Source organism: Piliocolobus tephrosceles, chromosome 16, assembly GCF_002776525.5.
Source record: "Piliocolobus tephrosceles isolate RC106 chromosome 16, ASM277652v3, whole genome shotgun sequence".
Taxonomy (NCBI): Eukaryota; Metazoa; Chordata; class Mammalia; order Primates; family Cercopithecidae; genus Piliocolobus; species Piliocolobus tephrosceles.
The window spans coordinates 46,619,689-46,644,624 of NC_045449.1; the positions used below are offsets into that span (position 1 = coordinate 46,619,689).

At 48.5% G+C, this 24,936-nt stretch overlaps 1 protein-coding gene and 1 long non-coding RNA gene across 4 annotated transcripts in view; one reads left to right on the forward strand and one right to left on the reverse strand.

Moving 5' to 3' along the window:
• The window catches only part of LOC111537513, a 40,530-nt gene that overhangs the window by 6,730 nt on the left and 8,864 nt on the right, over window positions 1–24,936 (forward strand). For both annotated transcript variants that reach the window (XR_002730027.2, XR_002730028.2), the window contains exon 2: window positions 14,160–14,277. This is a non-coding gene — a long non-coding RNA (uncharacterized LOC111537513). The remainder of the gene's footprint in view (window positions 1–14,159; window positions 14,278–24,936) is intronic.
• Window positions 6,227–24,936, reverse strand: part of SP2 (Sp2 transcription factor) — a 29,675-nt gene continuing 10,965 nt past the window's right edge. Inside the window, exons 2-8 of one of the 2 annotated variants that reach the window (XM_023204337.2) lie at window positions 22,973–23,038; window positions 17,244–17,320; window positions 15,502–16,476; window positions 12,225–12,537; window positions 10,070–10,244; window positions 9,624–9,817; window positions 6,227–7,462 (exon numbers count right to left, since the gene is read on the reverse strand). In XM_023204337.2, coding sequence (XP_023060105.1) covers window positions 7,362–7,462; window positions 9,624–9,817; window positions 10,070–10,244; window positions 12,225–12,537; window positions 15,502–16,476; window positions 17,244–17,306 — 1,821 coding nt within the window. In that variant the 5' untranslated portion in view covers window positions 17,307–17,320; window positions 22,973–23,038 and the 3' untranslated portion in view covers window positions 6,227–7,361. The remainder of the gene's footprint in view (window positions 7,463–9,623; window positions 9,818–10,069; window positions 10,245–12,224; window positions 12,538–15,501; window positions 16,477–17,243; window positions 17,321–22,972; window positions 23,039–24,936) is intronic. The other variant, XM_023204336.2, reaches the window with a different exon arrangement.

The window sequence follows — 24,936 nt, forward strand, 5'->3', positions numbered from 1 at the left end:
TGGGATTACAGGCTTGAGCCACCGCGCCCGGCCGAGTGTGTTTGTTGACTGGAAGGATGTTGAGCTTCAAAGGCCAAGTGAATGAAATCAGTTTCAGTCCCCAGACTACCTGCCTTGGTAATTATGGTGTGGGCCACAGGCAGTAAGTGTGAGGAGGTCTGGTGGTGGGTTTTCAGGCAGGCCCAAAGGACATGGCCTAGCGGCTTCCTAGTTTCCTTTGAGAAATCCTGCTTGGTCCCGCATTTGGCTTGCCCTGTGGTCAGTTCTCATTTTCTTTTGCCCAAGATTCCTATGAGCAGGTATTTGACCCTCTACTCCAGGCCCTGAGTCACTACCATAGTCCACCATGGTTTGCTTCCTTTTTTTACCCACAGCCCTGTTCATTATTCCATCCTCCCAAGCTCACTTCCTGCCTCTTCTACTCCGTGAGGACCCCTTCACCTAGGAAACCCAATTGCCACCTGTCCTGAGATTACCGCAGTTCCTTCAGTGACTCACCCCAGCCTAAAGACCTTGGTTGAATTACAACCAAGTGTTCTCTGTCCCAAGGCAGCATCTCATCCTGAGTTAGGTTCCTCGGCATCTGTGTTCTATCAGCCACGAGCCCCTGATGGGTCTGGGGACCTGAGATGGTGCAAGTGGCAAGGGGCAGAATGGAGGTGGGGCCATAGCTGGCAAACTCTGCCTAGCAGGTGCCCACACCTCTCATAATCTCCAGAATCTCAGGGTCCTAGTCACCATAGTATGTGCTGTCCACTCTGATTCTGATGCTGCTTGGGTGATCTTGTTCCATTTGCTTCATTTTTTACTTCTCTATTCCAGGTCTTCCATTCCATTCTATTTGTTAATTTTAGACTTACGAAAAAGTTACAAATGTAGTTCAAAGATTTCCCATACACCCTTCACCTACCTTCCCCAAATATTAAGATCTTACTACCATAGCACAATTGTCTACATCAAGAAATTAACATTGGCACCCTACTATTAATTAAACTACAGAGGCCGGGCATGGTGGCTCATGCCTGTCATCCCAAAACTTTGGGAGGCCTAGATGAGCAGATCCTTGAGCCCAAGAGTTTGAGACCAGCCTGGGCAACATAGGGAGACTCCAACTCTACCAAAAAAATAAAAAATAAAAAAGCAAACTATGGGCTTTTTTGAGTTTCACCCCTTTTTCTCCCACTCATGTCCTTTTTCTGTTCCAGGACCCAACCTTGCATTTAGCAGTCCTGTCCCCTTAGTCTCCCATCTGTAATAGTTCTCAGTCTTTCGGCTGCTTTGTCCAGGTCTCCCCAACTGAAGAATAGGTGTGGTATGGGGAAATGGGTCTGCTCACTTTGGAAATGATGTGGCAGCTTGGTTTTGGAGACAGGACAAGAGATAGGGTTGGTCTTGGGCAGGGTGAGTTTTCCTTAGGGCAGTGTGCACTAGGAAACTTCTGCCATATTCCCTTTTGCCTGGGGTAAAGGACGATGCTGCTAAGAAGTTGTATCTATGTGCGTGACCACAGCCCACTTTCTCACCATGAGCTGGGGAGCCCAGGGTGTCCCCCGAGGACTCCGTTATCACAGTTCTATTAAACTTTGGGCCTGTCTCCCTAAAAGCTCCCTGGCATGGGGTGGGTGGCCCTGCTGTGCTAAGACCACCTGCCTGTGGGAGGACAGTGTAGAAGACACATGCCTCATGGGACCCTGGTGTGGGCATTGCTGTAGGGGGTGGATCTAGCCCCCTCTGACTCTGCAGAGGAGTCTGTGTCCAGTCGACATCATGGCCGAGTTCTTCTAGGACTGGAAATTAGGAAGAGACTGAGACAATGTCAAGATGAATGACTGGGGACCGGGCCTTCTTACTGTACTGCAGGACAGCAGTGGACCTAAGGTAGAGCTGACCCCAAACTCAGGGGTGTACATCACGCAACTGCAGTCTGCAGAGCTGTCACAAGTGTCACCTGAAAAGCCAAGGCTGATGACACAATGGATGCTCCACTACTTCTCCTGGGGGTCTGTGGCCTGTTCTTTCACTACTGGGCAACACATTCTTGCTGACACTGCCACCATGAAAAGCTGTTTGCCTGCCCACTGGAGGGGTCAGTGCTGGACTAAGGTCCTCTAGGAAAGGTCAGTGTGTTGGGGGCCTGGTGCAGGAGAGGAACTGAGAACCCTGTTCACCCCTTACAGGCAGGGAAAGCAGCAGAAGCAACAGGCACTTGAGCCTTTGGACCCTGAGGCCAGTGGTCTGAGCCCTAGGGGCTGTCCCACTTGCTTTGGACAGTTGCCTCCTTCCACTTTGATAATCTCTTGGGCAGTAGGTTAAACTGTTTAGGGAGCTGGGCGCAGTGGCTCACGCCTGTAATGCCAGCACTTCGGGAGGCCGAGGCAGGCGCGTCACCTGAGGTCAGGAGTTCAAGAGCAGCCTGGCCAACATAGTGAAACGTCGTCTCTACTAAAAATACAAAAAATGAGGCTGGGCATGGTGGCTCATGCCTATAATCCTAGCACTTTGGGAGGCCGAGGCGGGCAGATCACTTGAGGTCAGGAGTTTGAAACCAGCCTGGTGAACATGGTGAAACCTTGTCTCTATTTAAAAAAAAAAAAAAAAAAAAAAGCTGGGCATGGTGGTGGACGCCTGTAATCCCAGCTACTTGGGAGGCTGGAAACAGGAAAATTGCATGAACCTGGGAGGCAGAGGTTGCAGTGGGCTGAGATCGCGCCATCACACTCCAGCCTGGGCAACAGAGCAAGACCCTGTCTCAAAACAAACAAAAAACGTTTTGGCCATTGTGATCCTGTAATTTGGGGAAGGGAAGACTGAGAGGTAGGAGGTTGTTGGGGTAGAGAGGATGTCACTGGCCAGGGAAGAGGGGATGGATGATGCAGAAGTCAAAAACTGGTAGCTCGAGGGCTGAAACTGGTCCTGCTGTATTTTTAAACAATCGAGCCAACATTGGAAGATCAGATTCCACCCCAAACTCCACATTTCTGGCTTCTCTTACAAAAATCACAAGAGTTGGCATTCTCACACAGCACCAACTGGCCGAAGCAGAGTAGGGGCACCCCCTGTAGTGGGGGGTGGATGTCCCAGTTTTGCAGTCACACACTCCAACATGTGCCCTAAGCAGCGGGTCACTGACATTGACCACAGTACTTGCTTTGTTTTCCTTATGGTTGAAAACAGTTTCCCTCCTGGTCCCTGAGGCACTGGGGTTGCAGTGGGCCTGTGTTTAATTAAGGTACATGAGGGAGTCTATTTTGAAGCTGAAGAGGAAGAGGGGGGTTGAACAGCAGTAGGACTTGAGGTGAAGCCCAGGAAGAAGAGAGAATAGCCGTGGGGATTGAGGTGAAGCCCATGCTGACTAGGAGGGCTCTGAAACACAGGTGGAGGGAGGAAGGCGAGGGGTCCCAGACCACTGCTCAGGAAGGTTCTAGTGATGAAGGAGCCAAGATCAGACCAGGTCTTAGGAGGCAGAGAAGATGCCTTCATTTTTATTCAGAATTGAAATAACCAATAGCTTAACTTCTTTGGCCCAATTTCTGGGTGTGGCAACTTTAAGGGGCAACCTTAAAGGGGTCTCAGGTTTGGGCATTGGTTCTCAAATGGAGAACCCGAACACCCCATTCTCTGCACTCAGACCAGGACAGCTTGCATCCATTTGCTTAGGGGTCCTACACACCCACCCTGGGCTTGGGGCTAGGTCTGAACCCTTCTCTTGCTCCATCCCGTCTTCCTCAAAATATGTCATGTGTGATGGGCTGTAACTTCAGCACTGTCCTCAGACAAGCATGGGGCCTCACAAGGGCACTGGAAAGATTATTATTTTCTTTCTTTCTTTTTTTTTTTGAGACAGAGTCTTGCTCTGTCACCCAGGCTGGAGTGCAGTGGCACGATCTCGGCTCACTACAACCTCCGCCTCCTGGGTTCAAGCAATTCTCCTGCCTGCCTCAGCCTCCCAAGTAGCCGGGACTACAGGCATGCGCCACCACGCCCGGCTAATTATTATATTTTTTAGTAGAGACAGGGTTTTGCTATGTTGGCCAGGCTGGTTTTGAACTCCTGACCTCAAGTGATCCACCTGCCTCGGCCTCCCAAAGTGCTGGGATTACAGGCATGAGCCACCGTTCCCGGCCAGAAAGATGATTGTAAAAATGGACTGGGTGGTTTGAAGAAAGGGCAAGGACGACCCATTTGCTGGTCTGGTTAAAGGAAAAAAAAAATGAAGTATATATAATGCCTCAATTTGCCTTTGGGAGGGAAATCCTGCCCAGTCCCCATTCCAGGCATGGAATTCTGGTCTCTGGGATAATGAGCGCCATGTCAAGTCTCAGCTCGACAGACAGGAGGGGCATGAGGGATAGGCTTTGGTGGACATGACGCTGGGGACGGTGGAGGACAGAGAAGGAACCACACATGTGGGACCCCCACCCTTGAGCTGCACCCAGATTTTTATCAAGGGCCCATCAGGATCAGGTGTCTGTGGGAGCCTCTTGCCCAGAGTGAGCTTAGACTACATCACACCTTCAACAGTTCCCTTGCAACTCTCAAATAATGGATAGGTTAAAGCCTGAGGAGGGTTAATTTGCCCACAAGTCTTTCTGTGCTTTCCTCGTGCCATCACTCAGCTAAGCAGAATACATTCTCTCGCTCTTAACTCAGCCATCCCAAGGGAGGCAGAGATGATCAGACATAACTTTTGAACCCCCATCTCACTGGAGAAGGCAAATCCTACACGGGACATGCTCGTCCTGCCCAGCTGGGGGCTGGCATCTTCATTTCCAAATGATGCTGGGAAGTCTGGTCAGTTTCTGTACTGGAAGCATAAAGCATATGGCTTGGAATCAGCTCCCAGGAAAGGATCACTCTTTGTGCCTGAGAGCAAAGCCAAGGGAAACATGTGGCAGAAAGAGGTCACTTTGTTAATATTCCCCTTCTCTCCACCAATCCCCTTATTCAGAACACAGCAAGGCAGTTTTCTAGTCATCCAGTCCACCCATGAGGAATAAATACACCTCATGTCCCCCTGCTGCCAGTGCAGTGATGAGATGCAGGGCTGAGGGGCTGAGGAAGACGCTTCTGTGTCAAGGTAGATTCCGCTGGTGGTCTAGTATTGCCCAAACGGCTTCAGCAGGGATAGGAAAGGCCCCCTGCTTGTTAACAAAGAAGAGGTGAAGGGCAGAGAACCTGGATCCATCTGAGATCCGTGGGCTTTTTACTTTTTCAGCCATTTGAGGGTTGACTGGCTCTAAGGAAAAGCTGTTTGCTGGCAGACACAGGTGGCTGGTGACAAAGGGAGCAGAGCAGGGGAATGGATAGCTCAAAATGAGCCTCACCACTCCTGAACAGAACAGTAATCCCAGCTGTGTCCTTCGAGGGTGAGTGAAAGCACATGCTGTCCTGTACATGCTTGAGGCGGACTTGCCTGTCTCTTCAGGCCGGATGCTCTTCAGGGCCCTGTGGGGCTTAAACACATGTACTGAGCTAGCTCCAATCTTAATCTGCACAACATCGCAACCCCTGAGTTCCTATTAGCTCTGCAAAACAAAGCAAAACAGATCCCCACCAAAATTTCAGATTTGCAGCATCTGCTAAAACCAAAAGGCACAATCAACTTGTCGTCCTCTCTGGGTTACTGGGCAGGGGATATAGAAGGAACCAGAATCTGTGGCCAGAGTCCTCTCTTAGGTAGAGCTGGGCTCCAGGCCTCTCTAGCTGCCAAGCCCTCCCAGGAACCTGCCTGGCCCTTCACTTTGGGAAGGGACCTTGGCCCTTGGGAAAATGCATTTTTGCCAGACTGTAGCCTTCTGGAGGGGACTGAGCCAAGGCCCCATTGGCTCTCCTCTCTGAGCCTCTTGCTAATGAGCTCTGAGGTGGCCTTCCTCCAGGGGTTGGGGAGGTGGGTGGAGGAGTTAACTTGCTGGCTGAGGTCACTGCTGTGACTTGGCTCTTTGTATCTGATTTGTGTACAGGCAAAACTGGCTTACAGAAGAAAAAAGCAGGAACACCTGCATTGGGCCCTGGCCCTTGGAGGTGCTCTGGGGGCTCGTGCCAGTGTCGTGAGGTACATGTGGCTGCGGCCCCTTCTGGGCATGTGGCCTGGGTTTGCTGACGGTCAGGAGGGTAAGGTCCTACCTTGATCCCAGTGTGGATCGCTCTGAGAGACCACAGCTCCCTCCTCTGGAGTCCCCTCTCTGAGCTCTCCAAGGGAAAAGACAAAGGAAGCCGAACTGCCAAGTTGAAGATTTTGCCTCAGGCAACTAAATTTATTAGCAAGAAAAAATTTTTGTCAGCCCAGCGCTGACCAACAAAGTACGTTAATAAAGGATAACAAATCTGTCACTTAATTCCATAAAACATACCTCAAGCAGTTACAACTAAAAATAAAGTTGGATTTTTGTTTAATTTAAAAGCCTCAAAAATAACAAGCAATATGTTTTTAAACATGTAGTAGACACAATTGTCTATTATACAATATACACTGTACACAAGTAGAGCTTGGGCCGGGCAGGGGTGAGGTGAAGGGAGAGGGAGGAGGTGCAGGATGGGCAGGTGCTGTTATCTGAATCCAGATTTGAGTTTAAATGCTGTGTCATTTAGAAAAGGGAATTGCTAGAGTGAGAAAAAAATTCATATGCTCATCATTGCCCCCAACCCTCAACTGAAAGCAGGCATCGGGGAGGTGAATAACAAGGAAAGGAAGAAGGGAGCAATTAAATAAAACTTCTTTAAAGCACACACAGTACACAGTGTTCATCATCTGAAGTAGAGAGTATAAGGCAACGTTCTCCATAGAAAAAGAGGGGGATCAGGAGGAGTCGGTGGGTGTCTTTACTTTTTAAACAGAGCTGGAATGTGCTGGAGGAGAGGTTGTGGCGGGGCTGGGCACATGGAGTGGAAGTGGCCCCGAGTCTCTCCAGAGGTGGGTGCCAAGCCCCAGGGCGTCCACAGTGGCCGGCAGGGCCAGGGAGGTGCAGGAGAGTGGGCATGGCACGATGCGACTCCGGCAGTGTTGGGAGCGGGGATTGGGGTGGGGGGTGGGGGCTCACTTTGCTCCTCGACGGAGTGAAATGCATGTTTTTCCTTTGGAAATAAGGGTTCCCACGCGTCCTGGTTTAGAACGTCTCATTGGGCACGGCCAGTGTCCACAGTCTGGGCAGGCCGGGAGCTCGTGGTGAGGGGAAGGGCCAAGGCGGAGCCAAGGGGCTTCAGAAGGAGGACAGGGAGCAGAGCCCCTTCCTGTGGGGACAGCTGCAGAACAGGAGTGGGGCTGAGGGCAGGCCCAAGGCAGCCACAGGGCTCCTTTCCACCAGGGGCCCAGGGAGGACACAGGCAGGGGATTGCATCTTCAGGGCCTCCCGCCACAGTTGGCCTTACAAGTTCTTCGTGACCAGGTGGGTCTTGTAATGCTTGGTGAGGTGGTCACTCCTCATGAAGCGCTTCTGACACTGGGCACACTCGAAGCGTTTGTCCCCTGGGAAGAGGAGATGCCCATCACCCACAGACCCTGGGCACAGACCTTGTCTCTGCCCAAAAAGGTGGGGTGCGTGTAAGGGGCACCCAAACAAGCTGACGTAGCCTTGTCACCACATTCTGCCCACCTCCTGCTCTCACATTTGCTCCCTGGTGCCTACTCATCTAAATCTTTTTTTTTTTTTGAGATGGAGTCTCACTGTGTTGGCCAGGCTGGCGTGCAGTGGTACAATCTCCGTTCACTGCAACCTCCACCTCCCAGGTCAAGCAATTCTCCTGCCTCAGCCTCTCAAGTAGTTGGGACTACAGATGCCCGCCACTGCGCCCAGCTAATTTTTGTATTTTTGTAGAGAGAGGGTTTCACCATCTTGGCCAGGCTGGTCTTGAACTCCTGACCTCAAGTGATCCGCCCACCTTGGCCTCCCAAAGTGCTGGGATTATAGGCCTGAGCCACCACGCTTGGCCCCTACTCATCTAAATCTTTATCAATTCTCATTTCTCTCTGCCCCCCATTTGACCTCTCCAGTCTATTTTGTTCCCATTCCTTGTCCCTGGAGCCCCTGCACCTAAGAGTCTTCCCGTGCAGGGTTGTCCGCCTGCTTTCTTCTTTTGTCTCTGACTTTGAACCTGGATCAGCATCCTCCCCATCGCAGGAAAATCCCGCTCCACCCTGACCCTGCCAGCCCTAAGCACTCAGTTGGAACCATGTTGACCCCAACTGCTTTCCTGTGGAGTGCTGGCTCCTCTGCCTTTTGGGGAGTAGGACCTGTCTCACCACACCGGCCGGGAGCTGGAGCTCTGGGGTCACACTTCCCTCAGCCCTCTAGCCCTAGGACAGGTGTCTGCTCACTGCAGGCATTCACTATAGCAGTGTTTGCCAAAGTGTGTGTGTGGACCACTGTGGGTACCCAGGACAATTTCACGTGGCAGATGTATGAACTTTTTTTTTTTTTTAAGAGATGGGCTCTCGCTATATTGCCCTGGCTGATCTCAAACTCCTGGGCTCAAGTGATCACCTGCCTCAGCCTCCCAAAGTGCTGGGATTACAGGTGTGAGCCACTGTGCCCGGCCTGGATCAATAGTTTTAATAGTTTTGCATAGATTTGCTAGTACCTAAAACTATAACTATGATATCTCACTTTGGGAGGTAGAAGAGGGAGGATCAATTGAGCCCAGGAGTTTGAGACCAGCCTGGGCAACACAGTAAGACCCTGTCTCTACAAAAATTTTAAAATTAGCCAGGTGTGGTGGTGCACGCCTGTAGTCCTAGCTACTCAGGAGGTTGAGGTGGGAGAATTGCCTGAGCCCAGGAGTTCAAGACTGCAGTGAGCCAAGATTGTGCCACTGCACTCCAGCCTGGGTGACAGAGTGAGACCCTGTCCCCAAAAAAAAAAAAAAAGCTGTGGCAGGGCCTGGGTTTGAACCTGGCTGCACCAGTCACTAGCTGTGTGATTGGGCCACCTCTCTATGCCTCAGTAAAATGGGCATCGACAGGCCGGCGCAATGGCTCCCGTCTGTATTCCTAGCACTTTGGTAGGCTGAGGTGGGTGGATCACCTGAGGTCAGGGGTTCGAGACCAGCCTGGACAACATCGTGAAACCCCGTCTCTACTAAAAATACAAAAATTAGCTGGGCATGGTGGTGGGTGCCTGTAGTCCCAACTACTTGATAAGCTGAGGCAGGAGAATTGCTTGAACCCGGGGGGCGGAGGCTGTAGTGAGCTAAGATCGTATCACTTCACTCCAGCCTGGGCAAAAGAATGAAACTCCATCTCAAAAAAAAAAAAAAAAAAGGCATAAACATAAACAAAGTATCCTCCCACAAAGTCCTTACCAGGATCAACTGAGGTAATCAGTAAAGTGCTTAGTACTGTGCCTGGCACACCATGTCAGTGTTTGTTAAATAACTATGCTGACACGGCAAAAGTCATCAGGTTGTGTCATGCAATGACAACTATTCCTTTCCCATTACTTGGGGAAACAACAGTGATAACGGAATGGCTTGAAAATAATTTCCTATGTCGTCCCTGGACAGTCTGTAGCTCTTGCTCAGTGTGGCAGTTCTAGGAGTGTCAATGTTGCTAAAGCCGGTAGAGTGGGGGTAGAGGGACAGGCAGGAAGTTGACCTGTGTGGTTGGAGGGTCCCGAAGGCAGGGGGCTGACCTGTGTGGGTGCGAGCGTGCCGCTGGAGCTCGTCACTCCGTGTGAACCTCTTCCCACAGAAGAACCAGTTGCAGACAAAGGGCCGCTCGCCAGTGTGCAGGCGCACGTGGGCACGCAGCAAGGACGTCTTACGGAACGTCTTGCCACAGTCAGGGATGTGGCACACATGCTTCTTCTTGCCCTGCTCTCCAGACCTGAGAATTGGGGTGAGGGTAGAGTGGACGGAATAGGAAGAGGAGAGAAAAAAGGTAGAGGACGGGGCAGGAACAGGATACAGTGAGGATGTGGGGTCAGGTCAGAGAGCACAAGGAGGCAGGGGCAAGGTGGCACAGAGCTGCCAGCTCCTCCCTGCCTGATCTGTGCCAGTTGCAGCTCTGGACAACTGTTCAGGAGGGGTTTGGGGAACACAGGCCAGCCTTGTAGCTTGGCCCCTCTCCTTGAATTACCTCTTCTCCCCATCCTTGCAGTTGGGACATGTGCAGGCCATGCGGCGCCGCTTCTCCCCAGGCTGGGTCTCTCCGGCCAGGGCTTGTTCCATTTGCAGCTGGATCTGGGTGGGGCTCAGCCCACTGATGGTCAGGTTGTTCCCAGAAACATTCTGCACTGTCAGCTGCTGCTGCCCTGTGGGGACAAAGAGGGCAGAGTACAGGGCGAGGAAGCCTGAAACCTCGAGTCAACCCTTCTGCCCTTCTGCTCAAGACAAAGATGATAATCATAGCAGCTATTTTTGAGAGCCTGCTATATGGTGGATACCGTTTTAGGGACCTTGTATGTATTCACTCATTTAATCTTCATGACCCTATAAAACAGGTACTCTATCAGCACTTTACAGATGAAGAAACTGAGGCTCAATAACATAGCAAGATCACACAGCTAGTAAGTGGTAGAACCCAGATCTGAACCCAGGAAGCCCATTTCAAAGTCAGTGCCCTGAACCACTGTACTATGTAGGTAGAATTTGCTTCAAAATATTGCCCATATGATTTCAGTTGGGAAGGGACTTGTCTTAAGACATTTCTTCCTGAATCTCCTCCAACCTGAGGCCCTTGTGAGATACCAACTCTGCTTTTAGGAAAGTCTCCAGAAATTTCTGTTAAAAAGACAAGAGGTCACAGGCTAGGTACAGTGGCTCATACCTGTAATCCCAGCACTCTGGCAGGCAGGACAATTGCTTGGGCCCAGGAGTTCAAGACCAGCCTGGGCAACATAGGGAGACCCCCACCTGTACAAAAAACTAAAAAATTGGCTGGGCATGGTGCTACATGCCTGTATTCCCAGCTACTCAGGAAGCAGAAGTAGGAGGACTGCTTGAGCCCAGGAGGCTGAGGCTGCACTGAGCCATGATCTTGCCACTGCACTTCAGCCAGCATGACAGAGCAAGGCCTTGAGGCCATGTCTTAAAAAAAAAAAAAAAAAAAAAAAAACAAAAAGACACACACACACAAAAGAGGACACAGTTCTATGGGCTTTGGGAAAAATCAGATGCTCTAGGATGCCTTATCCTCTTGGGGGTCACCTCAAGAGGGAAAAGCAAATGTGTTAAAGTGCTAAAAATTCATTAAGGATGGGCTGGGTATGGTGGCTTGCGCCTGTAATCTCAGCACTTTGGGACGCTGAGGTGGATGGATCACGAGGTCAGGAGTTCAAGACCAGCCTGGCCAAGATGGTGAAACCCCGTCTCTACTAAGAATACAAAAATTAGGCCGGGCACGGTGGCTCAAGCCTGTAATCCCAGCACTTTGGGAGGCCGAGACGGGTGGATCACGAGGTCAGGAGATCGAGACCATCCTGGCTAACACGGTGAAACCCTGTCTCTACTAAAAAAATACAAAAAACTAGCTGGGCGAGGTGGCAGGCACCTGTAGTCCCAGCTACTCGGGAGGCTGAGGCAGAAGAATGGCGTGAACCTGGGAGGCGGAGCTTGCAGTGAGCTGAGATCCGGCCACTACACTCCAGCCTGGGCGACAGAGCCAGACTCTGTCTCAAAAAAAAAAGGAATACAAAAATTAGTGGGGCATGGTGGTGGGTGCCTCTAATCCCAGCTACTCGGGAGGCTGAGGCAGAGATCGCGCCACTGCACTCCAGCCTGGGTGACGGAGCGAGACTCCATCTCAAAAAAAAAAAAAAATCATTAAGGATGAAGAGAAATTCAGAGCTCCCACTATATAAGGAGCCATTTTTGCTAGGTTGCTCCAATTTTTCCTCTGGTTATTTGCAAGGCTGGTTTCACAGCATAAATCTCACCACTGAACTGAAGTGCAGCACAAACTGTTCCGACTGCCAGGGGCTCCCTTTTCTTCCAACCTTAACTCAAAGCTTTCTCCTCCAAGAAGCTGTTTTTGCGTTTGGATGTTAGTTGGAAAGTTTTCCGAGTACATCTGTCTTCTCTGTCTTCAGCTGTCAGATGGGGACATGTGCCTTAAACTACCTCTGAGTGCTATCGTTAAGGACTAGGTGAGAAGCTACAGGTGGACATACCCTTAAGCTATGATGGACAGCATCCTCACTATTGTTACTGGAAATCCCGGGGCCAGCCCATAGTTTCCACCTGCTAGGAGCAGGTACCACTGCCAACACCCTGGCCACAGGGGCCATCCTCACCGCCTGTGTTGGTGATGGTGACAGGCACGCCCTGGACCTGGACACCATTGATGTTGATGGTCTGCATTGCCTGGGCAGCTGCCGCCAACTGGGCTGCATTCAGGCTGATGATGCTCCCGGCGGGGGCAATCTTTGGCAGGGGACGCTCTTTTCGGAGAATTGCAGCCGAGTGCTTTTTGCTGGTCCCACTGAGATGGGGAGCACGGGATGCAGGGCTGCTACAGGTGGTATTAGAGGTGGCTGCAGCTGTTGCTGGGGGGCTGTCCTGGACAAGGACTGTCTGCACCTCACCGGAAGGCGTGCGGATGTAGACCTGGGAGGGGCCAGAGGAAAAAAAGTCAGTGACCGGAAAAGACTGGGTTCCTGGGGCTTTCAAATGTCCCTGCCCAAGTGAGAACTGGAGGCGCCTGACAGCTAAAAGTCTCTTCAATTCACCCAAACCTACATTTATACACAGCTAATGCTCAACAAAGGGCTGCTGGCATCCTATACTATGCTGGCGAATGTTGACTATTGATTTGAAATCAAACGTTAAATTTACTTAGCATGGAAAAAGGTAATTGCCAAGAATCAGAATTGGAGATTTAGAAGGCAGTGCACTGTGAATGACCATCAAACAAATGATACAGGTTCATTTTAGTTTTTAAGAGCCACATATTACAGCCCACGAGTTCCAGGTTATAGTGAGCTATGATCCCTCTACTGCACTTAGCCTGGGTGACAGAGCAAGATGCTGTCTCAAAAAAAAAAAAAAAAAAAAAAATTCTGGTCTTTGTAATCAGAAGAAGAAGAAGAAAAAAAAAAGAGCTACATATTAATGAAAAACAACTTTTCTCCAATTCAGATTGGAGAAAAATAAAATATGCTCATTGTTGGTGAGAGAGCAGAAAACAGGCACTTACTCGTATATTAGGTGTGGAAGTATGATGTGGGCTAACCTTGCCGGAAGGAAATTTGGGAATATGTATCAAAAACCTTAAAAATACGCACGTTAGAGGCTGAGTGGGACAAGGAGGGCATTTGTAGCAGGGAGGAGGGTATCCATGGTGAGTAGGGAATGGCGGTGGCAGGCTGAGGAGGGTGTCCCTATGGGAAAGCTAATGACTGTGGGAGACTGGCTGCATACCTAGGACTTATCCAGAAAGGAAGTATGTTAAGGATAATAGGAGTGAGGGCTCTCACTGTCACAGAAGGGAGTTATGGAAAGGGAGAAGGCTAGATGGAAGGCTGTGGTGCTAGATGGGAATCAGAGACATTGGTGGAAACTCATGGGTTTCAATATATACAGACAGAGAAATATAGATTCAAATGTGTGTATATGTGTATGTGTATATATTTGTGTGTGTCCTTATATAAGTTTATCTACATCTATCCATGTAGGCATTGCTTTGGTATGTCTATTTATATATACTTCCTAGCTGTGTCTGTTGAAAAGGGCTAGGACCAGCTATGCCCAGTAGCAATGAGCTTACCTAGCACCCAGGCCTTAGCTTGTAACTCACATACTCCACTAAAAGGAACCCAGGCTCCTTGGAGAAATAGCTGATTCCAGGGTTGGGGCAGGGAAGGTACAAGTAGCTTTTCTGCTACTTAACTCTGCACTACTGTTGTGCAAGGGCAACACAAATGGACGTGTCTGCACTCCAGTTCAACTTTATTTACAAAAACAGGTGGTTGAGCTAGATTTGGCTTGAAAGTTGGTCACAGACTGCAAACCTTTAATATAGAATACAAATTTTTAAAAAATGTATGTGTCCTTGACCCACTTTTAGGGATTTATTTAGCTATAAGATTGGAAAAAGCCTAGATATATATACAGTTAACAAGGTATCAGTTGTATAATAATCAGCATGTTGGGATGATACAAAGCTGTGTAGTCATGAAAAAATAATGCTGTAGCTAAATCTTTCTGCATATGCATCATTATTTCCTTAGGGAAGACCTGGGATTAAGTCCTGTCCCGTCAACCTCAAGATATGGAACCTCATGGAAGGGAGGGAGGCAATGCCGAGGATGTGCTCCTGAGCAGGTGCCACGATTCTTCACCTGTCAGGTAGGTCTGATCATGGGAATTCACAGATACTGTGATAAACGACTTATAAAAAAATCACTTGGCAACATAAAATATGCCAGAAGGGTGAATTCCTGTGTGACTTCTGTGTCCGCAGTTCAAATTCAAGGGCTGTCTTCTCCACCTGGGAAATCCCACTCTCAGTCATTCAGTTCTCCCTCTATAGACAACGAGGTCATAAATTCCTCAATGGCAGGAACTTTTTTTATATTAAAATATAAAACTCCCCAATTTTAATGGTAGCACCTGCTACACATAAGACACGAGAGTCAAGGTGGAAGATGGAAGAGTGTGGGGTCTGAAGTTACAAATCTCAGTGGACTCCTGGTTCCTGTCATTTATGCCCTATTTGATCCTGGATACTTCATAAATGATCTGAGTTCTGGGTTCTCCATCTGCAACATGGGCACAATTACTGGCACTTAGTAGGCATGCACAAAGAATAAAACTTGCCTCACAGAGCCAAAGAAATTCCAGAGTATTAGAGCACATTAATAAATGCCAAAAATAAGAACATTCTTGTTGAATTCAGCATCCCAGTTTGGCAGGAAGCAGTGGCTCAGCCTGGCATGGTGGCATACACCTGTAGTCCTGGCTACTCAGGCTGAGGTGGGAGGATTGCTTGAGCCCAGGAGATTGAGACTGTAATGATCGCATCACTGCACTCCAGCCAGGACAACAGAGTAAGACCCTATCTCAAAAAAAAAACACCCTAAAACAAACAAACATTCCAGATGAATCTAGCTGAAATATTCCTGCTATAAAGCTAGGCTGCTCTTCCTGTTTTTATCTTGTCATTAATAATGATCAGCATTTTTCTCATTAATTTTCTTACTTTACATAAAATTCTATGGACTGGAATGTTTTCATTCTTGTTAATGTTTTGAGTATGTAATTCTATAATCAAAAATAAGTGTTATTAAAAAGTATGTATCTATCCCCTTTCCATCCCCTGAAAAAAAAACCCATAAAGAAAAAGGGCCAAAATATCCCTGTGTTTCATCTAATTTCTAAAGATAAGCAGTACTTGGCCCTATGAACTAAAGAGAGCCCATTGGTCAGGTAGAAACGGCCACTTACTGCCCACCCCAAAAGATACTGACTCTCAACGGTCAGATTAAGCTGGGAGATGATCAGCATCATCTTCAGAGCAAGCCAAAAAGTAGTAACCAGAGGAGGAGGAGGACAGTACAGGGAGTGTGGTACCTGAGTAGGTGTCGGCTCAGCTGCCTGGATCTGAAAGTTCTGGGAGGGCTTCTGGGGGACAGTGGGGAGGGTGGCAGATGCCGCCTGCACCACCCGCAGAGCCTGCTGGGGGATCTGCACCACCTGCTGCTGCTCGGCCTTGGGGGGCACCACCTGGACCTGCTGGACCACAGCTGGCTGGCCCCCACCAGGGCTCTGAACAATGAGCAGGTTATTTCCTGCTTGGATGATGTTGTCCGCGGTGGTCTCGATCAGCACTGTCTCCACCTGCTCAGCCACAGCCACAGGGGGCTGGGAGGCAGGAAGGCTCTTCTTCCTTGCTTTCTTGTTAGTTTTAGACAGTGGGGTTGGGGGGCTTTCAGTGAGAAGCTGAGTGGGGGCCCCGGTGTCACTGGCGTTCACGAGGTTGTTGACAGGCAGAGTGAGCGTCACATTGCCGCCCCCACCTGTCAACTTCACCACATTGGCCCCGCTCTGCACGGGGGTGGTGGTCGTACTTGACTTCTGGATGGGGGCTGGCTTGATGGGGACAGGCTTGTGACTGGACGGTGAGGGGGTGATGATGGCTTGATTGGTGCCAGGGATGATCTGGATCTGGTTGGTGAGATTGGGCTGTACTTGGATGGTTTGGGAACTGCTCGCCTGAATCTGAGGGACTGCCTGGTACTGGATATTGGCATTTGATCGGGTCCCTTTGTTGATCATGGTGGGATTCTGGATAGCGAACACCAGCTGCCCTCCAGGATAGGAGGCGCTCAGTTGTGACCCCTGAATCTGAAGTATATTTCCTTTGGAGGACAAGATTCCAAAGCTATTCTTGCCGGGGCTGAGAGGGAGAGGGGCAGGTTTGATAGGGACAAGTTTCCGCGGTGTGGGCTGTGGGGGAGCAGGAGGTGTCACAGCAGCTTCAACTGCTGGAGGGCCAATTTTGCTACATGTTGCAGCAAGCAGGGCTAAGGGAGATGGCTGGGAGTCCTGCAAAAAAACAGCAGAGAAAAGGAGTGAGACACGAAGGCCCGCTGCCCAGCCACCTCTGTCCATGATCCTCTCTTCCTGGCGGTATTCCACGCCACTCTTCCCCACCTCCGTGGCAGGCATGTTGCCAGCACCCTCCCCTGCTTGGCTGCTGTCTCCCCTTCTCTACTGGTTTCTCCATTAAGTGAGGGAGAAAAGGTGGACAGTGTCTTTCTCAGGAAGGAATCCCTGGCAGCACCCCACAGACAGGGTAAACTAACAACGTGAGCTAACTTCCTACTCCCCACTGGCCTTGTTTCTAAGGACAGTGAAGCATGTTTGGCTCTTAGATGGGAGTTTTGTTAGCCCACCCCAGGGACTGAGGGGTCCCTGATTGCTCAACTGAGGAAAGAAGGGAGGAAAAAAGAAATGGAGGGGCAACAGGAGGAATAAATACTTCAGTAAAGGGCTTTTTAGTACTCAGAACATGTAACTTTATAGATTGGGCTACACTTTCAAGACAATGAGAGAGCTTCTGTTTTCCTTTTCCTTTTTTAGTGAGGTCTGGTGGAAGGAACACAGAGTTTAATCCTTGTTTTTCCGGCAGCCCAACTGTGGCACCTTAGGTAAATGGCCATGGTTTCTCAGTAAAGAAAATGTGGCTAACTGAACCTTCCCCAGTCTCATAACCTAGGGTATTTATAGTGAGACAGTGAAGAGAAAGTGTTTTCGGTGAGTCTGTCCAGGATGCTGCAGCCCCAAGCCCTCGGAGCCCAGTGCCTACTCGCCTGTGTGGTGGAGGCAGCAGGCTGCAGGTAGTCACTGGGACTGACAGCAGCAGTGGCAGCCATGCTGGTCTGTGGATCTGTTGGAAGAAAAGAGATGGAGTAATGTATAAGATGCCCAAAAAGAACGCAAGCCCACTTGCCTCAGATTTTCTTTCTTTTCTTTGAGACGGAGTTTTTGCTCTTGTTGCCCAGGCTGGAGTGCAGTGGTGTGATCTCAGCTCATGGCAACCTCCCCCTTCTAGATTCAAGCAATTCTCCTGCCTCAGCCTTCTGAGTAGCTGGGATTACAGGCGCCACCACCGTGCCCAGCTAATTTTTGTATTTTCAGTAAAGACGGGGTTTCACGATGTTGTCCAGGCTGGTCTCGAACTCCTGACTTCAGGTGATTCACCTGCCTCGGCTTCCCAAAGTGCTGGGATTACAGGCATGAGCCACCACGCCTAGCCAGATTTTCTTTTTGCCGCTATTTGTTGCTGCTTCTCCAAGGGAAGTTAATGACTTTTCCCCAGACTTCCCCACCCTGGGTTGACAGCCTTACATCTATTTCAGTAGATTACTTTCTCCTCTCCTCAGACTCAGCCATCTGAGGCTGTGAGGACAGCTGGTCCTGCTGTCATTGGACTGCCTCCTCCAGCCACCACAGAGTCTGAGATAACACAAAAATAACCAAGACTATACCAGGACTCTCTTCTGTAACTCAGCTATGCCCTCTCTGATGGGCACTGCTGGCTCTCCATAGCTAAACTGGAACTTCTCTATGGTGGGCAAGGGGAGCTCCCCAGCTAATCCTCTAGCTCAAACTCAAGCCTCCTGTTCACTCCTGCTGTAGACAGATGCCAAAACTGGGAGGGAAGTATCACTTAGTCAGTTTTTCGGACAAGGAGGACACACCTGCTCCAATCCCAAATCTTGAGTGTTTTATGCTTAGCCTTCACCACAAAGGCTGTTGTCCCCAGGCAGCCAGCATATACAGCACATGGGTCAATTCTTTTTTTTTGAGGAGTTTCACTCTTGTTGCCCAGGCTGGAGTGCAATGGTGCGATCTTGGCTCACTGTAACCTCCACCTCCCAGGTTCAAGCGATTCTCCTGTCTCAGTCTCCTGCGTAGTTGGGATTACAGGCATATGCCACCATGCCTGGCCAATTTTTGTATTTTTAAGAGAGACAGGGTTTCACCATGTTGGTCAGGCTGTTGTTCTCAAACTCCTGACCTCAGGCGATCCACCTGCCTCGGCCTCCCAAAGTGTTGGGATTATAGGTGTGAACCACTGCGCCCGGCCTCATGGGTCAATTATTTACGTGAATTTACACTTTTTACATAGTACAATAGGCATGGCCCCACAGGCATCAACCAAGACTCGGTAGAGCTAATGACTAACTGGCTATAACAAGGAGAATGAAAACAGAGTAAATTCTATTTTTGTTTAAATGTGTATATATTTCTATATATGAATATAACCAAATAGGAAAAAGTCTTAAGCCATTATCTCCTAGTGGTTGAGTTTTGTTTGACTTAAATTTATTCTGCACCTTGTTTTTCTGTACTTTTTCATTTTCCCATGATAAATATATTCTACTGTACTTTTTTTCTTAAATAAAGAAAAATAAGGTTGAGGAAGTAATGAAGGGACTCTCTACTGTGCACTTAAGTCATCTAAAAGAGGCCAGGTACAGTAGCTCATGCATGTAATCCTAGCACTTTGGGAAGCCAAGGTGGGAGGATCGCTTGAGCCCAGGAGTTCAAGACCAGCCTAAGCAACACAGTTAGACCCTGTCCCTAATAAAAATTTTTTAAAAAGAAAGAAAAACAATATCAGGAAAATAAAAGTCATGAGAATTTTAGGAGAAAGAATCTATGCCATCTTAAAGTTCATAAATCACTAAGGAAAAGAATCTGCCCAGGCAGAATCAGGTTTCGATCCTGGACCTCTGGAAAGCAGATTTCACTAAGTACAGAAATAAGAGGGGTATTACTTTGAAGACTCAAAGAGACAAAAAGGCTCAGGATGCATTCTGCTTGGAAGGCTGAGACGGAAGGATCACTCGAGGCCAGGAATTTGAAGCTGCAGTGCCCTATTATCACACCTGTGAATATACAAAACACGCCCGCCGGGTGAGCCCTTGTAAGGAATTTGGCAAAAAGAGGACAGATATTGGGCTGGGTGTGGTGGTTCACGCCTGTAATCCTAGCACTTTGGGAGGCTGAGGCAGGCAGACTGAGCTCAGGAGTTAGAGACCAGCCAGGGCAACATGGTGAAACCCCATCCCTACTAAAAATACAAAAAATTAGCCAGGCGTGCTGGCAAGTGCCTATAATCCCAGCTAAAAGGGAGGATGAGGCAGAATCATTTGAACTCAGGAGGTGGAGGTTGCAGTGAGCTGAGATCGCACCACTGCACTCCAGCCTGGGTAAGAGTGAGACTGTGTCTCTAAAACAAACAAACAAACAAACAGAGGACAGATATTGGGAAAGCAGAACCGTTCACATTTTGGCTGGCCTCAGGCTTCTCTGGAAGAACAATTCTTTTTTTTTTTTTGAGACGGAGTCTCGTTCTGTCGCCCAGGCTGGAGTGCAGTGGCCGGATCTCAGCTCACTGCAAGCTCCGCCTCCTGGGTTTACGCCATCCTCCTGCCTCAGCCTCCCGAGTAGCTGGGACTACAGGCGCCAGCCACCTCGCCTGGCTAGTTTTTTGTATTTTTTAGTAGAGATGGGGTTTCACCATGTTAGCCAGGATGGTCTTGATCTCCTGACCTTGTGATCCACCTGTCTCGGCCTCCCAAAGTGCTGGGATTACAGGCTTGAGCCACCGCACCTGGCCTGGAAGAACAATTCTTAAATGGGGAAAGGTAAAGAAAAGGTGAAGGCACTGGACGCAGTGACTCATGCCTTTAATTCCAACACTTCGGGAAGGCGAAGTGGGAGGATTGCTTGAGGCCAGGAATTGGAGACCAGCCTGGGCAACAAAGGGAGACCCCGTCTCTACAAAAAATTTAAAAATTAGCCGCACATGGTGGCACATGCCTGTGGTCCCAGTTACTTGGAAGGCTGAGGTGGGAGGATCACTTGAACCTGGGAGGTCGAGGCTACAGTGAGTAGTGATCACACCACTGCACTCCAGCCTGGGTGATGGAGCAAGACCCCATCTCCATTAAAAAAAAAAAGGTGAAGTGGAAACTGAAGCCCTGGATAGGTGATGAGCTGGTAAGAAAGCACACCAGTGCCTTAAATGGTTACCAGGCCTGAAGTTCACATAAACTGTACTCCAGAGGGGGAGACTTTGCAGACACACCTGCAAATGTGTGTGGAGCCAGAGGGCAGCTCTGGGCAAAATTACATATGCAGATCCTGTAATATTACAGGCACTGATCCTTGGCAAAATCCTAGGACAAATGATTGAATAGTACTGTAACTACTGAGGAAAGGAAGGAGTGACCACAAGGAATAGCATTATAATATAGAAGAACAGGTCATGCTGAACAAATCTGTTTCTTTTTATAGGGTTTTGGAAGGATACATCAAAAGCATGGTATACTCCAGGTATTTTATTTCAATAGGCATCTGGCTGACATTTTCATAATATTCTTGTGAACAAACAGGGAGGAAACTTGAGCAATATGATAGTCTAGTTTGGGGCTAAACTGAGCATTGCCTCCACCTAAGTGCCGAGAAGTCTGCTGCTGCAAGGTGTCTCGAACTGGGGTGGGTCTCAGGACCAGGGTTCACAGGCATCTCTACAGAGGCATTTTTATTCTTTTCTTATGTTTTCACTGTGATGATTTTTTTTTTCTTTTTGAGACAGAGTCTCACTCTGTTGCCCAGGCTGGAGTGCAGTGGCGCGATATCCGCTCTATGCAAGCTCCACCTCCCGGGTTCACGCCATTCTCCTGCCTCAGCCTCCCGAGTAGCTGGGATTACAGGTGCCCACCACTATGCCCGGCTAATTTTTTGTATTTTTAGTAGAGACGGGGTTTTATCATGTTAGCCAGGATGGTCTTGATCTCCTGACCTCGTGATCCACCCGCCTCGGCCTCCCAAAGTACTGGGATTACAGGCGTGAGCCACCACGCCCGGCTGATCTTTTAGGGGTTTTGCCTTGTTAACCAGGCTGCTCTCAAATTCCTGACCTCAAATTCCTGACCTCAAGTGATCCACCCACCTCGGCCTCCCAAAGTGCTGGGATTACAGGCATGAGTCACTGTGACCAGCCACAACAAAGATTTTTATTTGTTTATATTTATGTAGAAACAAGGTATTACTCTATCACCCTGGCTGGAGAGCAGTGACATGATCTCAGCTCACTGAACCTCTGCCTCCTGGGCTCATGTGATCCTCCCACTTCAGCCCCTCAAGTAGCTGGGATCACTGGTGCACACCACCCACACCCGGCTAATTTTTATATATTTTCTAGAGACAGGGTTTCACCATGTTGCCCAGTCTTTTCTCGAACTCCTGGACTCAAGCAATCCCATTGCTTCAGCCTCTGAAAATCCTGGGATTACAGGCATGAACCGCCACGCCCAGCCCAATCACCTTTTAAAAAAATGAACATATACCATAGATCACCAGATAACTGCTGCATAACCAAGTCCTGCACATTTCAGGGCCTGTGTGTGTGTTTACAAGTGCACTGTGTGGGCTAATTAGGACAACTTCATTCTGCACATTTAGTTCACAACACATCTGTGCAAAGTGAAAGATGACATAACTTCAGAAGCAGTGGGAAGACTGTGTCACCCTGACTGACATGCTATAGGATGGGTGTGCAGAACTCAAGGAGCCTAAGTGTCAAGTCTGTGCCGTGCTTACAAGGAAAAGCAATGATTTGGGTTCAGTCAAACATCACCCTCTCAGAATGATGCTGATAATCTGAATTTTACTGGCTTTTTTTATAGTTACATATGTGAACTTTACAGGAGCTAGATCAGTGAGCTGACACACAGATTCATGTTCATACAAAATTAAGTTGTAATATTGTAATGAAAATAATCTAAGCCATCCCCAAATCATTTTTCCTTTAGAGTGGCGGTGCTCAAACTATCAGACCACAAACCACAGTTACAAAAACAATTTGCAACAAGACCCACCATGTGCATACATACACCACACATTCCTGTCCCATGCTCACGCAATGAAAGTTTCCTGAAACAAAACTCCCTTTTTTTAAGGGAGTTATTTCATTTTTTTAAATGCTGGCTGTGACCCACTGAATTGGTTTTGTGCCCTACAGGCTGGAAAACTTAGGCTTTAGAATTGTATTCACCACCCAAGTTCGGCAAAGATCTAGATGACAAGTAAAACCTGCAGATGTTGGCGGGCGTGGTGGCTCACGCCTGTAATCCTAGCACTTTGGGAGGTTGAGGCAGGTGGATCATTTGAGGTCAGGAGTTCGTACCAGCCTGGCCAACATGGTGAAATCCTGTCTCTACTAAAAACACAAAAAAATTATCCAGGTGTGGTGGCACATGCCTGCAGTCCCAGCTACCTGGGAGGCTGAAGCAGGAGAATTGCTTGAACCTTGGAGGTGGAGACTGCAGTGAGCTGAGATCGTGCCACTGCACTCCCGCCTGGGTAACAGAGCAAGACTCGGTATCAAAAAACAAACAAACAAAAAACCTGCAGATGTCACAAAAGTGAGAAGGATTGTAAACACAATGGGTATCGGTAATAGGGTTCAAGGACATCTTAAAAAACTGGTAGGTACAATGTTTAAGAACATCAGGCTCCATACCTAAATGAGATTCTGACTGTGTGGTTCATTAGTGGGATGGTCCCTCTTAGCCTCCTCCAGTGCCCTCTGTAAAACAAAGGTAATGTCATCCTTCTAGGATTTCTGTGAGGCTCTAATAATTTATATGACAGCATCAAGAGTTTAAAGGCTATATAGGCTTTAAAGTTTAAGAAGTCTTGGTCAGGTGTGGTGGCTCACACCTGTAATCCCAGCACTTTGGGAGGCCAACGTGAGCAGATCTCTTGAGCTCAGATGTTTGAGACCAGCCTGGGCAACATGGTGAAACCTTTTCTGTATATTAAAAAAATTAAAAAGTTTAGTAAGTCCTCCACTTAGGTTAAAAAGCCAATCACATGCCTAGAGGGCAGAAAGAGCCTAATAGTGCCACGTGGAAAAGCCCCAGAGGTTTTGACTTTAAGCTGAATGGGGGCCAGCACAATCTAGATATGGCTGCCAAAAAGGCTACTGCAATCTTGGATTGCATTTCTAAAAGTTCAGTTATAGAACAAAAAAATAATATCCTCCTGTAGTCGGCACACTTGGGCCACATCTGGAGCATCAGGTTCTGTTCTGAGGGACATTTTAAAAGGGGGATTTTCAGCTGGAGCTTGTTCAGAAGACAGCAGCAATGGTTGTGGCCAGGGTGCCAGAGTGGGGACATGGGTTCTAAGGGTAGAACCAAGACTCCCGTGTGGACATTTTGAGGCAGATTTTAGTTAACACAAGAGAGAACTTTGCAAAGATTAAAATCAGTTGCCTTCTGAGGTACTATGTTCTCCCTTCTCTGGAATCACTTAACCAGAGGCAGGACATGTGTCCCTGCTGGAGTCAGGATGTTGAGATGGGGTGGGAAGTTGGACCAAATGATCTTTAAGATTTTTATTCACGGCCCGGTGCGGTGGCTTGTGCCTATAATCCCAGCACTCTGGGAGGCCAAGACAGGCGGATCGCCTGAGCTTAGGAATTGGAGATCAGCCTGGCCAACATGGGGAAACTCTGTCTCTACTAAAACTACAAAAATTAGCTGGGCATGGTGGTGCACACCTGTAACCCCAACTACTCAGGAGGCTGAAGCAGGGGAATCACTTGAACCTGGGAGGCAGACGTTGCAGTGAGCCAAGTTCGTGCCACTGTAGTCCACCTGAGCGACAAGAGCAAGACACTGTCCAAAAAAAAAAAAAAAAAGATTTTTATTCACTGGAAGAAAGTACAGTGATTTAAAACAAGGTTTTTTAAAAAAAGATTTTTATACTTCTCAGACCATGTTGCTGATAAAAATACAAGATGAGTTTGTTGCTGGCAGAACTGCAAAGGAAGGCAATGGCTCTCCCAGGAGGCTCCCCCAGGGCTCAGGTTTGCTTAGCTAAAATTAGTGAATGACTCTCTTAGACATCCTCTATTATAAAACAGAAGGGCCACAGGATCCGTGCAGAGTGTAAATGAAATGAGACAAAATAAAAACTGGCCTAGCGTTTCTTCATCATCTCCCTCTCTCCCTCCTCCGTAGTCCTTATTACCCTGGACTCAAACTGTTTGGACACTGGGCTGGGTTCTGAGTGATTCTTCAGTTAGGAGGTTAAAGCAGAATCTACTGAAGGGGCAGTCTGCTGGTGCTCGACGTTGCACCATTTCAGCTTGTTTCATTTTCCTTCCCAGCTGGTTCCTGAAATGCTCCTATAGATCTCAAACCAACGTTTGCAAGTATCTTCCCTAGTGTCACTCAGAGCTTTATGGCCACAGGCTGCAGACCTGGGCAACCAAAAGAGAGACCGATCTCCCTGCCACTACAGAATTAATCTCCTGGAATTAACCATGAAAAGGAAAAGAGAGGCATTTTCCACTGATGTTTGGAAATGAAAAGTGGTTAAGAAGAGGTAGCATAGATACCTAATTGTAAGGCTATGATCAAAGGCACTTTAGAAGCTCATTAATTTAGAACCTTACATTTAAAATATACAATTTGG